Consider the following 12,806-nt stretch of genomic DNA (forward strand, 5'->3'; position numbering starts at 1 on the left):
TCTTCGCCTCCACTCAGATTTCCCCCTTTTTGCCAATTACTATTTGAATATGAATACCGGCGGAGGGGTTAAGTGTTTGTTTTCTCTCCTGTGGCAGCCAGAAGTGACGGAAGGAGGTCGGCGTACGAGTTGACGTGAAACGATCCGCTGTCCCATTGATGTGCCGTCGGTAGGCGTTTGCTGAACGGCCTCTCGGGGCAATAAAAAGCAGCCATTCTACAGGGCTATAAAAACTGGCTACTACCCCCCCCCCCTCCCTTTCCTTTTCCCCCGGTGGAGCCGTCTCAACGCCCCCGAGGGAGACGCCGAGCTCGCGGGAGGTGAGATCTGCAACAACTGCTGACAATGCCGACGGACAATGGTCCCATGGCTGCTCGCCTTTATTGTTACGAGAAGATACAGTCGTTTCAGTTCATTACCCGCGGCCGCCGGGGGAAGATGTAGGTCGGTGTTTCGGCCCACTGCCCCCCTCGCTGACGAGACGAGTCTGGTCGGGTGCTCCATGGCACCGTCACTGGGGACGAGAGACGAATCCCCCCCCCCCCCCCCCCCCCCAGAAGCAACCGGACCGCCGGAAACCCGTCCGACATCGGGAGCAGCGCACAGACATGACCTGACCCGTCACGCACCAACACACCCTGCGCTTTGCTAGTCGGTAGATGAAAGCCGGATTACTACAGGCCACATCTCTGTAATCCATCCATCTATCCACCCATCTATCCATCCATCCATCACTTTTCCAACCATTTGGAGGCTGAATATGGGAAAAGGTCACACCCTTCTTGGATTGTGGGATGAAGCTCTGGGACTTGCATCAGCAAAAAGTCATATTAGCTTTCAGGGAATGAGAGAATGACATATCGTTTAGAATCAAGACTAATTGTACATCCACACGACGAGAAAAACGATCCACACGTCCACACGTCCACACGTCACCATGACCTCGGCTCATCTTTATTCCACAGATCGTCTTTGCCCACGAGCCGGGGTTTTACAATTTCCCCACTCTAAAGCTTCTAAAACCGCCTCATGTGGACGACAGGCCAGAAACATGTGGTTCAGGTGAACCAGGTTCCCGGTGTGGACGGGCCCAACATCTAATAAAACTACCGTAGTGTACCGTGGCACCAAACCCGATTGAATTGGATCATACGAATGAACCTTTTACCGGTTTTGAAAAACTGCATTACAATAATTATTGTCATTTTGCAAACGAGATCGTTGTGAATGTACCAACTTTGCTGTCCACTGCTCCATCGCAGTGTTCGATGCTGAGAGTTTATTTACATGTGATACAGAAGCCCAGTTACTGAGCTGTGTTCAGTCACGTACCGACTCTTAAAAGTTTGGATCCCGTAAAGCAGCATTCATATATTCAAGCATATTAACGGTTAACGGCAATAGTGATAAATAAAGCTGTACTGATACTTTTCAAGTGAGAGGGAAATGTTTGCAAAGTCTTCTTTGGCTTCGGTTTGTCAAAACAAATTGGAGACGCCGCGTCTGGAACCCTGCAGATCCCGTCATTGTTTTCCTTAAGCCCACTTGACTGATTTTATCTGGTTGATTGTTGCTGAAAGTCTTATAAACGCACCATTTTCTCGTAACTTGTCTTGACCTCTTGCTTTGTGGGGACAAGGGACGTATCGAAACACGTCCAAAAATGGATCTCGCGGCTCATCTGAATTTCAACGACCGCCTCCATCGTGTGGCAGGAATGTTTGCGCTCCGGTTTTGGTCTCTCTGAACAGTGAAGGAAAATATGTGGCAGTTAGGTTGTTTTTTTTTTGGCGACAGATTTCTCCTCCGTCTCAATTTTGCTCGGCGCAATAAATATAGAAAACGGTGACTCAGAACAGTGAAGCTTCCAACTGTACAGCTGAAGGCGTGAGATTTTATTACAATGAGCTGCTCCGCTTCTCCTCCGTCTCCAAAAAAAATGAATCCGTCACCGGTTACATGTGCGTCACGTGGGAACTGTCGGATGTTTCTCCTTCAAAGTGCCGTGAAATGGCTGTGATGTGCATTATGATCCAATAAAGATGAATTTAATGAGATAAAACTTGGTACTTTGATGCACCTTCACTCAGATTATTGACTCCCACCCTTTGAAGAGCAGACGTCTTAATGAAATCACCGCAGTGGTACTTTTTGTTTCCTTCAGAAAGTCGTAAAGAAATCGAGACGAGCAGCGGCCACATTAGGTAACTTGTGCATCTTTGAACCTGAGCTTACAAATCAGCCCGATACTACAAAAATACTGCAGTCAACACTATTTATTAAGCATAAGCAGTCATGTTTATTGTAATTTATATTAAATAAGCTTTCAGCGAGATAAGATGTGAGAATTTGCTCAGTTTTATGGCTTCTTGCAAGATATTTGATTGTCAAACTGGTGTTTAATTATGCATCTTTAAAGTCTTGAAGGATATTTATTTTATTAGGTCAATTAATTTAACTTATTTACTACATTAGGTTTACATAGCGCATTTAACACGTATCTCAGTAGCGGTCCTATAAAGGGTTAAAAGGCAGAAAACATGAAGAAAGAAACTCTGAAATTGGGAATGTTGGAGTGATGTAAACGGGAATGTGTGCTCAAAGCAACGCTGCGCCGTCTCAGCATGCCCCGTGCCACACACAGAAAGACGAGATGCGTTTTTTTTTTTTTTTTTAACTTCATCTCTCCTAAAGGAAAAAAAAAAAAGAGACAGATGTCAAACTGCTGAGCTCATTGTACTCGCCAAAACCCGCAGACAGCAGCCAGATCCTCCTTTCATCCGTCCTCGGCGGAGGATTTAATGAGAGGCCAATCACACGTCTGTCCTGATCATCACTTTCTGCCTCAGCCAGTCACGTACCTGTCGACTTTAATTGAGCTCACGAGCGCCCAATCGGCTTCCCGCCGCCGCCGCTCCCGTTCCCCCCGCATCCACTCGCTTTACCTGCCGGCCGAAACTTTTGACGGCGCCGCGTCAGCACTGGCGGAGGACGAGAGCGGCGGAGAGGCGGCAGGTTTACAACTTCACTGCACCGTTTCCTATGAATTCATCGCTCTTAAAGACTTTTTGACAGTCGTGGGAAGAGAAGCCCTGTTAGGCTCCACTCTTTCAATTAGAGCTGCTGCGGCAACAACAAGCCCCGTGGACCAGTTGTTGTTTGTTTTGTTGTTTTTCGTCGTCTTGGGTCAAAGTGAGCAGATTCGAATGGGAGGGAGTGACTCCCGGGGGGGTGGGGAGGGGGGGAATGGGGGCACCACCATGCTAATACCGCCATCGATTTTCATTCTGGGGAGGAACCCTCCCAGCTGATCAATCTGCAAACCAGCAGCTGCCCCTGCGAGGGGTGGGGGGGGTGGGGTGGGGGTGGGTGTGGGGGGGGTGGAGGATGACGGTTCAGTTAATCCAGAGTGTGACAGAGAATCTAGACTTGGGATGTGGAGACACACCTTTGAGCTCCAGACTCCAGTGTTAGTCTGTCTGCTTGTTTGTATGCAACTGAGGGCAAACGACAAGGTGCTTCGTGTCCATCATGGGGGGGGGGGGGGGGGGGGGGGCGGGACTTGGGGTGAAGTGTCTTGCTCGAAGACACTTCGGCACGTGATGAGAGGATAAGGAGAAAACATAAAGCTCCAATATTTGGAGTGGAAGATGAAAAATCACCGCAAAGTGAGAGCCTGCATCAATGGAAAGGCCTCGGCAAGTAAAGCCCCCCCCCCCAAGTCTGTGTGTGAGTGAGTGCAGAGTTCATGTGTACCCCCCCCCCATCGCCACCACCTCTGAGGCCAGGGGCGGCTTGGCTGTGGTGGTAATCCCTTCGTGAATGTGGGTCAGCAAGCCGGGCTTTGCCTTCGTCACTCAGCGAGGGGACAGACAGACAGACAGACAGACAGACAGACAGACAGACAGACAGACAGACAGACAGACAGACAGACAGACAGACAGACAGACAGACAGTGAGGCCGTGACCCTGCCCCCCCAACACACACACACACACAAAGAGTAGAACTTTGCACAGATCAACAGACTCCAAACGATCCCAGATCAAATCAGTTGGACAGAAAACTAACTGCTTTAATCGTCTTTTTTTTTTTAACATTGCAGCAAAACCCCACCAATCCACCGATCTCACAATCTTCCCTGAACATTCACGACTACGAGCCGAATGGCTGAGCGCTTTTTGTAAACCGACTCAAGGAAACAACCTTCTCTCGTCGTCTCCTTGAGCTTAAAGTCTTAATTTTTCCACAAAAAGCAATTGGAAAGTCAATTTCGAAAAAAACAGCCGACGCGAAAACGCGAAGACGTCGGGCGAGACCTGGATCCCCGCTCAGTCCCGCAGACGATCGTTTGGGACTGTACGGAGGACCTGAACGGGTTTCCACGACTTCTAATCTGATCAAAGGTGAGCAAGTGTCTGTGACTTCCCCTCCAATCCAACGTGAGAACTTCCCGCTGTTCTGCTAGACGACAGTACGAAGGGTTAAGTCTGCAACATATGTCAGATTCTTTAAGGAGGACGGTTTGTTTTCTCTCATAATTGTACAATAATAAGTAAAGAAATGACAATAAATGACAGTTGTAGGAAGGAATTCCGCAGGTGAAGCACATGGGAGACGTGTGAGGAAGCAGAAATTCGCCGGCTACAAATAAGACAGATTAAAAAAAAAGCCAGTCGGGACTTGCAGCCGTGACACACTGACTATGTGGCCCACATATTGTCAAGAGTTCACAAGTGAGGCAAGGAGAAGCGAGGGAGAACGGAGGAGGGTGGAGGGGATGACGGATACACGTCCCGATAAGACGAAACAACAAACAAGAGGGTTTTTATGTTAGTTACGGGCTTAAATTCCGTCTCTGAGACACACGAGGGGGGGGGGAAGAAGAAAAAAAATCTAAAATCAAAGAGACCTAATTACGCTGCACCGCATTCAAACTAATCATCCTCCACATCATTAACATTCTCCGTCATGAGCTGGGTGCGTTATCTAAGAGAGAGCAGGCGGATCATGAAATATTCATGATTTATTAATCCGAGTACAGAAAAAAAAACCCAACAAAAACAAACAATGGCAACCCGGGGAGTGCGACACCCTCTCCTGCCCGACTCGTTCTGCTCTCCACGTCTCCGGCGAGAGGAAGCGTTGCTGGGTTGGGGTTGGTTTTTTTTCCGCTCTTGCCTCTTGGCCTCGACGTCAGCCTCTCTCTCTCGCTCTCTCTCTCTCCCTCGCTCGCTCTCGATTTGTGGCGTCGTGTCAACAATACGTCAACCGCCACGGCGTCGTCGAATATATGGAGGGAAATGGAAATGTGGCTGGGAGCCACGCCGAGCCAAACCACATCAGTGTCGGTGTGAGGAGAGCGAGGGATGGATGGATGGAGGGAGGGAGGGAGGGAGGGAGGGAGAGAAGATGCCAGCCTTCTACTTCCCTTTCTTCCTCACGCTCCTCGCATCATTTTCTCGAGCGGCGGAATTTTCTGCTGATGACACAGTTGTGAAAAAGAGAAAAACGCCACTCCGCTCACTTGATGCCGCCGACTCCCGGAACCCCCCCCCCCCCCCCCCCTCCTCCGTCGCTCCGGTCTCACACCCGGGCGTCATTTATCCCTCCATCTCACACCCTCCTCTTTCGCAAACACGTTCTCTTCATCTCCCCTCGACATGTCGGATTCTCCGGCTCTCTTCCTTCTCAAGTCCCCCGGGTGACCTTGAGCGGCGGCCGCCAGAGAAGAAGGAGCTAAAGTACGAAGTCAATGCGAGTCAACAGAGCTGGTTAAGTATTAAATGTGGGGGGGGGGGGGGGGCGGTGGAGGGGGGAGGCTGCCGTTAGCCGGCGAGAGGCTTAACAAAGAGCAGGAGGAAGAATATGCGCAGGCCCACTTTAATGGAACACTCAACAGCAATAATGATGTACTTTGAGAAATTGACTGGCGAAGCCGTACTTTGATTTGTGCAGGATAATCTGCCTGCCAGGAGGAGGGCGCCTCGCCGCCGGCCGACACGCCAGATAAATGGAGCGCCGCGTGGAGGCAAACGCTGGAGTGTGGAGAGCGGCAGCGTTACTCTCTGAATATTTAAAAAAAAAACAAAAACAACCTGTACGTTAATATAGTCAACTGGTTTCAGGGTTTTAATCTAAGAAGCTTTATTTTAATGTCAATATCGTTGACAAGTTTACACATCTGAAAATATGTGTTTGGTTTTTGTTTGTTTTGTTTTAAATCACGATTTCATCACAAAAACTAATGTGTGAAAGCATGATGGGAACAATTTTCCAAAATAAAGGTTTTGCATTTTCGCCTGAGAAAAGTTTCCCGTTGTGTCGACTTCCGTGGAAACGGCGGAAACGCTGAAAACGGTGAAGTTCGCATAGACGGCCACAATTGTTAATGTGGTGGCTGTCAAAATAAAACTACCAAGTTGGATTGTTAAATACAGTGGCTGTCAAAATAAAACTACCAAGCTGGATTGTTACTAGTGACTGTCAAAATAAAACCACCAAGCTGGATTGTTGTTACGGTGGCTGTCAAAATAAAACCGCCAAGTTCGATTGTTATTACAGTGACTGTCAAAACAAAACTACCAAGCTGGATTGTTATTACAGTGACTGTAAAAATAAAACTACCAAGCTGGATTGTTATTACGGTGACTGTCAAAATATAACCACCAAGTTGCATTGTTATTACTGTGACTGTCAAATTAAAACCACCAAGCTGGATTGTTATTACAGTGACTGTCAAAATAAAACCACCAAGCTGGATTGTTATTACAGTGACTGTCAAAATAAAACCACCAAGTTGGATTGTTAATACGGTGGCTGTCAAAATAAAACCACCAAGCTGGATTGTTATTACAGTGACTGTCAAAATAAAACCACCAAGCTGGATTGTTATTACAGTGACTGTCAAAATAAAACCACCAAGTTGGATTGTTAATGCAGTGGCTGTCAAAATAAAACTGCCAAGTTCGATTGTTATTACAGTGACTGTCAAAATAAAACCACCAAGTTGCATTGTTATTACTGTGACTGTCAAATTAAAACCACCAAGCTGGATTGTTATTACGGTGACTGTCAAAATAAAACCACCAAGACCCAGGAGGATATGGAGTTGTGACACTCCGGCCGCATTTTCAAAAAGTTCCACTTTTGGAGTCGTTTTCAAAAAGTTTTCGCTGCACAATATTGTGGTTCACACGACGCTGAGCCGCACTGGAAACCGTTCGTCGCTTCAAGTGTGCATCTATGCAAATAAGTCATATTTTATTTGGGTATTTAATAATAAAAAAAAGTGCAAACTTTCATAAATAATAAATATTCAATAACACCAAAGTAGCTACAAGTCTCCCTATTAAAGTTCAAGTACTTCAATTCTGCAGTTCAAAAGATTCCAGGCTGTTTATCCTCCAATATGAAGCGAAAAAAGCTCCATTAGGACGAGCGCAGCTTTCAACACTGAATCCAGTGAAGTATTTGTTTATATCTACGAAGGAAACGGTCTGACCGGCGTGAGCAGATGGAGCAAAGACCATCTGATGGACGAACGTCTCTTGAAACCAGTCCCTGTAGCGTCACTGCTAACTAAAGTTCACACACGCCGCCACACGCGAGTTTCTACAGGAAAAAAAGTAGATTTTTCACATCCGAGATCAAAAACGTGGATTAAAATTCTTCCGTCCAAAAGTGTTCCGAGAGAATAAAAGCGGGTTTGGTCACAGCTAGCCATAGCATTACCGCTAAATTGCTCCCCAACGCGGAATTTTTTTCGGTAACGGCCTTTCACCGTCGCCTCCCGGGATTATTGTCGGCGGCGCTGAAAACTCAGTGGATAATGTCGCCGTGAAAAGCTCCTTTCATCAGCGCCCGGCCGTGGAAGTGGACCGGAGTGACTCCCATTCAAAGCCAAGAAAATCAATTCAATAAGTGTGTGTGTGTGTGTGTGTGTGTGTGTGTGTGTGTGTGTGTGTGTGTGTGTGTGTGTGTGTGTGTGTGTGTGTGTGTGTGTGTGTGTGTGAAGCCTCTCCAGGTACCGACACTCAGGCCGCCCTCCTGCTGCATTCTGTTGTCCAGCAGCATTCCTCCAGGGGTCAAAGGTCAGGAGAGGGGAGGTGAGCATGGAAGCAGCAGCCGCCGCGGTGTGTGTGTGTGTGTGTGTGTGTGTACAGTACGAGTGCGTACGAGTGTGTGTGGACTTGAAGTGAAGCCTGACGTTTCCGATTCCCCCGTTCACACGACGACGACGACGACGTTTCACCAGAAGTTTCACGTTCGCGCGGCGACATTTTTTGGAAAACGATGCCCGCAAACGCCGCCAAACGCCGCAGCGGCTGCTGCTGCTCTTCTCCCCTGCGGCCGCCGGCAGCTGCTCCGACACGCGTGTGCATTCCTGAGTCTGCAGCGCCGCGTCGCCGCGAGGCAGCGCCTGGACGCCTCTCAGCCTCTGGAAAACGCAGCGCCGGCCAGTTGGCCGCCTGCGCTAGCGCCCCCCCCTTTTTATCCGCGTCCGGGGCTTTTTTTTTCAAAGGGGCTTTAAGTTAGATTAAAAAAGGAGGCATCAGTTTGATTAAATTTAAACAGCCCGCTAAATCATAACAGAGAGAAATGTTTTAAATATATTAGTTGTGCCGCGTTGCCAGAAATCCACAAGTGGGCCGAGAACCCACTGGAAGCTATTAGGAAAATAAATGTAATCTGGTTAACAAAAAATGAAATACACAAACCAAAAATGCAAACGGCGAAGCGGAACTGCGTAAAAGTGTTTGGTGAAAGTAAGATTGGGACGTGCTGGACGGGAGGAGGGACAGAAATCAGATCGTCGCGGCGACGGCGGAGATGAAAAGGCGAACCGGCGTCTTTTCATCTCATCGATCCGAAGAAATCAGACGTGAAACTCGGTACAGGCGCCCGGCCTCCGACTTCCCTGAACCGCGGGAGCAATCGTCTGGGTACGGGAGCGACATGTTCTTGGAGACGGAGCCACCTCTGGGGGGGGGGGGGGGGGGGGTGGAGGGGTGGGGGTACCAGAGGTGGGACGCCTGGAATGTCAGATAATGGATGGCATGTCTCTCCAGGTGACATCGAGCCCAAGGCATTCTGGGAGATGGAGCTGAGTGTTGGGGTTTGGGGGGGTTGGGGGTGGGGGGGGGGGGGGGGGTGTTAGGGTGGGGGGGTTGACAAATGGACGGACAAGTGCATGCTTGTGAAGTTGTGTGTTTTCCCGTCATTGCATGAGACGTGAAGAGCTGGAGGTTCTCCAGTTCACTTCAAGTTCAAGCAAAAGTCACTTCCATGTGTTTGTTTAAAGGATTTATCTTTTCTTTTCTTTCTTTTTTGTTTCTTCCTGGAAGCTCCAATGGAAACAAGTTCACTTTCCACACGTCGGTTATTTCAATCCTCCACAGGTCGATAGATTCTCTCCCTCATCCAACCAGAAGCAGCTGACAACTCCGCCTCCCATATTAAAACATGCCTTCAAGTACAGCCCTGATCCCGTGGGTGGGGGGGGGGGGGGGGGTTGGGTAAAGGGGGGGGGGGGATTAATTACCACCTTGACAAAACGGGAGACCTTCAAAATTAGAGGTAATCAACTGTCCCTGGGGGCTAAAATGGGAGACGACGACAGTAACTCCGGGAAATTACAGTAGTAATCAACCCATTATGATTTTACACGAAACTCACTCGCCTCGTAATTCCGCCCCGACGTGTGACCCGGGGCGGGGGGGGCGGAGGGCAGAGCCGCGCGCTGTGCGTCGGGCGTCTCCGCGCGCACAGCTTCAACCCGGGACCTCATCCTGGAGCAGGAACTCCCGCGGAACCACTTTCACTTCATTTGCGCCGCCGACAAGGTGCAAATCAAACGCGCTCGTGCACATCCTTGTAAAAAAGGAGCACCCCCCCCCCCCCCCCCCTACCCCCTACCCCCCCTCCCCTCCCTCCATCTGAAGGAAGGACTGAGGGAATGACCAGGGAGAGTGAGAGGAGGAGGTGAGACACAACAGGGCTTCTAGACGAGAGGGAGAGCGGGGAGGTTGTTTTTTTTTTTTTTTTTTTACGGGTCAGAGTTCCAGTCGGAAGGTTTCAGCATCTCCGTATGAATCATTAATCACAAGTTCACAACGAGGACAGGCGCCGCGTTTTACGCAGAAAGAGGAAGCGCACGCGCGATGATCTCATAGTAATCAAAAAATACACAGAAAACTCAGAGGAGAGAGTGGAAGTGAACTTGAAAGGCAAACAAAAAACAACAACAACAAAAACACGCTCAAGTGCGGTGGCGCGCCCGGCGCGCGCTCCGGATGACCGCTGCTGCTGCTGCGCGCCGACCCGGTGCGTAAAAGTGGGCTTTAATCGTCTCTGGACAACCAGACAGGGGCAATAAAGTCTCCACTTACTTGTCGTACTCCGCGTTGTCCCTGTCGCAGCGCGCGTCCTTGTGCTTCTCCCAGTCCCTGCCGTGCCTGCAGGTGGTGAGCAGCACCACGTCCTCGCCGTTGTGCACGTGGTATAAGGCATTCCGAGTGTCCGAGCCGATGCCGGTCAGGTAGCGTTTCCCCTTGAACACCAGCAGGTACTTTCGAAAAGGCGGGATGGTGTTGTACTTGAGGTACCCCCGCTCCCCCCCGGTGATGGGGTGATCCCTGGAGAAGAGGGGGAGGGACACGTCGAAGTTGGGCCTGAAGTTGTCGATGCCCACGCTGGCCTTGGCCAGCATGGCCTGGCCGATGTCGAAGCCCAGCTCTTCCGTGTACTCCGGCCACGTCCCCGAGTACAGGTTGAATATGAGGTGGTTCCGGCCGTCGTTCCACAGCGGCAGGCTCTGGATCTTCGCCTTCAGGTTGTGGACGTACTGCGGGGACAGCTGGTCCCGGTCCAGCGTGTCCAGGCTCAGGACGAACAGGCACGCCTGGCCCGGGTCCGACGTGTAGTACCGGGAGCGCTCGATGATGGACAGGATGTTCAGGTAGGTCTCCGAGATCTTCTCCCCCTTCTGCTGCGGGTACACGTAAACTTTGAATCCGTTCTTTCGACACGGAGCGAAGTCGAAGCAGGAGTCCATGCGACACCTCCTGCCCTTGTAAACACTGGTGCTGACGTCCTTCCTCTGCCGCGGCGAGACGTGCAGGTTGAACTCCTCGGTGTCCTTCTGGTCCCACGGCTGGAAGAGGTGTAACGGGTCCGAGTAGTGCGGCCAGGAGCGGTCCTGCCGCGACCGGCGTCTGCCCAGGTCATGCCGGCGCCCGCCCGCCGCTGGAAGTTCCACTCCTCCGAGGTAGGCGAGCAGCAGCACGCAGCAGCCGGTGGACAGCAGGATCAGGTAGCGTTTTTTGGCCTGCATGTGTCCGGGGGACGGCGGCGACTCGTGCAGGAATCAGAAAGGTAAAGTGGCCCGAGGCGAGGCTGTCACTGACCCCGGCCCCACCGCTCCATCCTCCGGCTGCCTCCGATGATCCCCAACCCCCCTTCTGCGTAATCGGTTCCCAAAACCAGCAATTGACCCAGTGCATGTGGGCGACGGATTTTTGGTTTTTTGTTGTTGTTGGTTTTTTTTTTGTTGTTGTTGTAATTATTAGGAGTAGCGTCCGTTGGTCCCTCTCGTGCAGAGTTTCAGCATGTCGCACGACGCCCACGCCGGGGCTCGGGAGCGCGTCCGGGGACCGGCGGGGTGCGGATCAGCCGCTGCGGCTCTTCTGCCCTGCGCGTCTCCGCAGCCGCATCCGCGCTGGGAGAAAACTGTCCGGGAACTCTCCCTCTCCCTCTCTCTCTCTCCCTCTCCCTCCCTCTCTCTCTCTCTCTCTCCGTCCTCCCGGGGGTCCCCGAGGCTCTCCCAGGCGTGGAGGGGAGGCTGCAAGGCGGCCGGTGGATGGAACAAACTCGGTCGCGGCGCTGCGCGCAACGGCGCTCCGATCCGAGCGGCGCAAACCCGGGGCTCGTTCCTCCCGCTGCGCGCGCCCCCCCCGCCTGTCTCCGCTCCCGCAAACCGGGGGACGCGTCTCAGCGGCACAACTGTAACCTGACGAATCCCTGCATTTCTCTGATTTATGATCACAAGCTCGGAACGCACTCCGGGATCAGAAAGCTTCCTCCTCTCGTCTCTCGTCCCCCCCCTGCTGCTGCTGCCGCCGCCGCCGCTGGACTCGCGCACACTGAGAGCGCAGCGCACGAAACGCTCCGCTAGACGGGATTCCTGGATCCGAGTGTCCAATTACCGAGTGCTCAGTTGTTCCGATTGTTAGTCGGTAACATTCCAATCCCGACACGACGGCAGCCGAAGTGACGTCCCATCCAGGCGCTGCGAGCGCGCCGATTGGGCCGCGCGCCGCGGCGGAAGGGGCGGGACTCTGCGCCGCGCACCCATTCATAACCGGAGTCCTCCGCATGTGCAAATTATCTGATTGTAAACCGGAGTGGATGTTTGGAGGCGAGCCACGGAGCACCGGGGGGGTCGTACACGTCCCTGACGGGGGGGTCCTCACACATTATTATCATTATTATTCTTCTTCTTCTTCTTCTTCTTATTGTTATTGTTCTTCTTCTTTTTCTTATTATCATTATTATTATTATTTTTCTTATTATTATTAGTATTATTGTTCTTCTTCCTCTTCTTCTTCTTCTTCTTCTTCTTCTTATTGTTATTGTTCTTCTTCTTTTTCTTATTATCATTATTATTATTATTATTATTTTTCTTATTATTATTAGTATTATTGTTCTTCTTCCTCTTCTTCTTCTTCTTCTTCTTATCATAATTATTATTATCATTCTTTTTCTTCTTCTTCTTAGTATTATTATTGTTGTTCTTCTTCTTCTTCTT

The 12,806-nt window shown here is 50.6% G+C and overlaps 1 protein-coding gene across 1 annotated transcript in view; it reads right to left on the bottom strand.

The window, feature by feature from the left end:
- The window catches only part of ext1b (exostosin glycosyltransferase 1b), a 78,195-nt gene extending 65,619 nt beyond the window's left edge, over positions 1–12,576 (bottom strand). The window contains exon 1 of the mRNA XM_080515813.1: positions 10,390–12,576. Coding sequence (XP_080371939.1) covers positions 10,390–11,333 — 944 coding nt within the window. The 5' untranslated portion in view covers positions 11,334–12,576. The remainder of the gene's footprint in view (positions 1–10,389) is intronic.
- Between the last annotated feature and the right edge of the window lie 230 nt (positions 12,577–12,806).

Source organism: Blennius ocellaris (assembly GCF_963422515.1).
Source record: "Blennius ocellaris genome assembly, chromosome: 20".
Lineage (NCBI taxonomy): Eukaryota > Metazoa > Chordata > Actinopteri > Blenniiformes > Blenniidae > Blennius > Blennius ocellaris.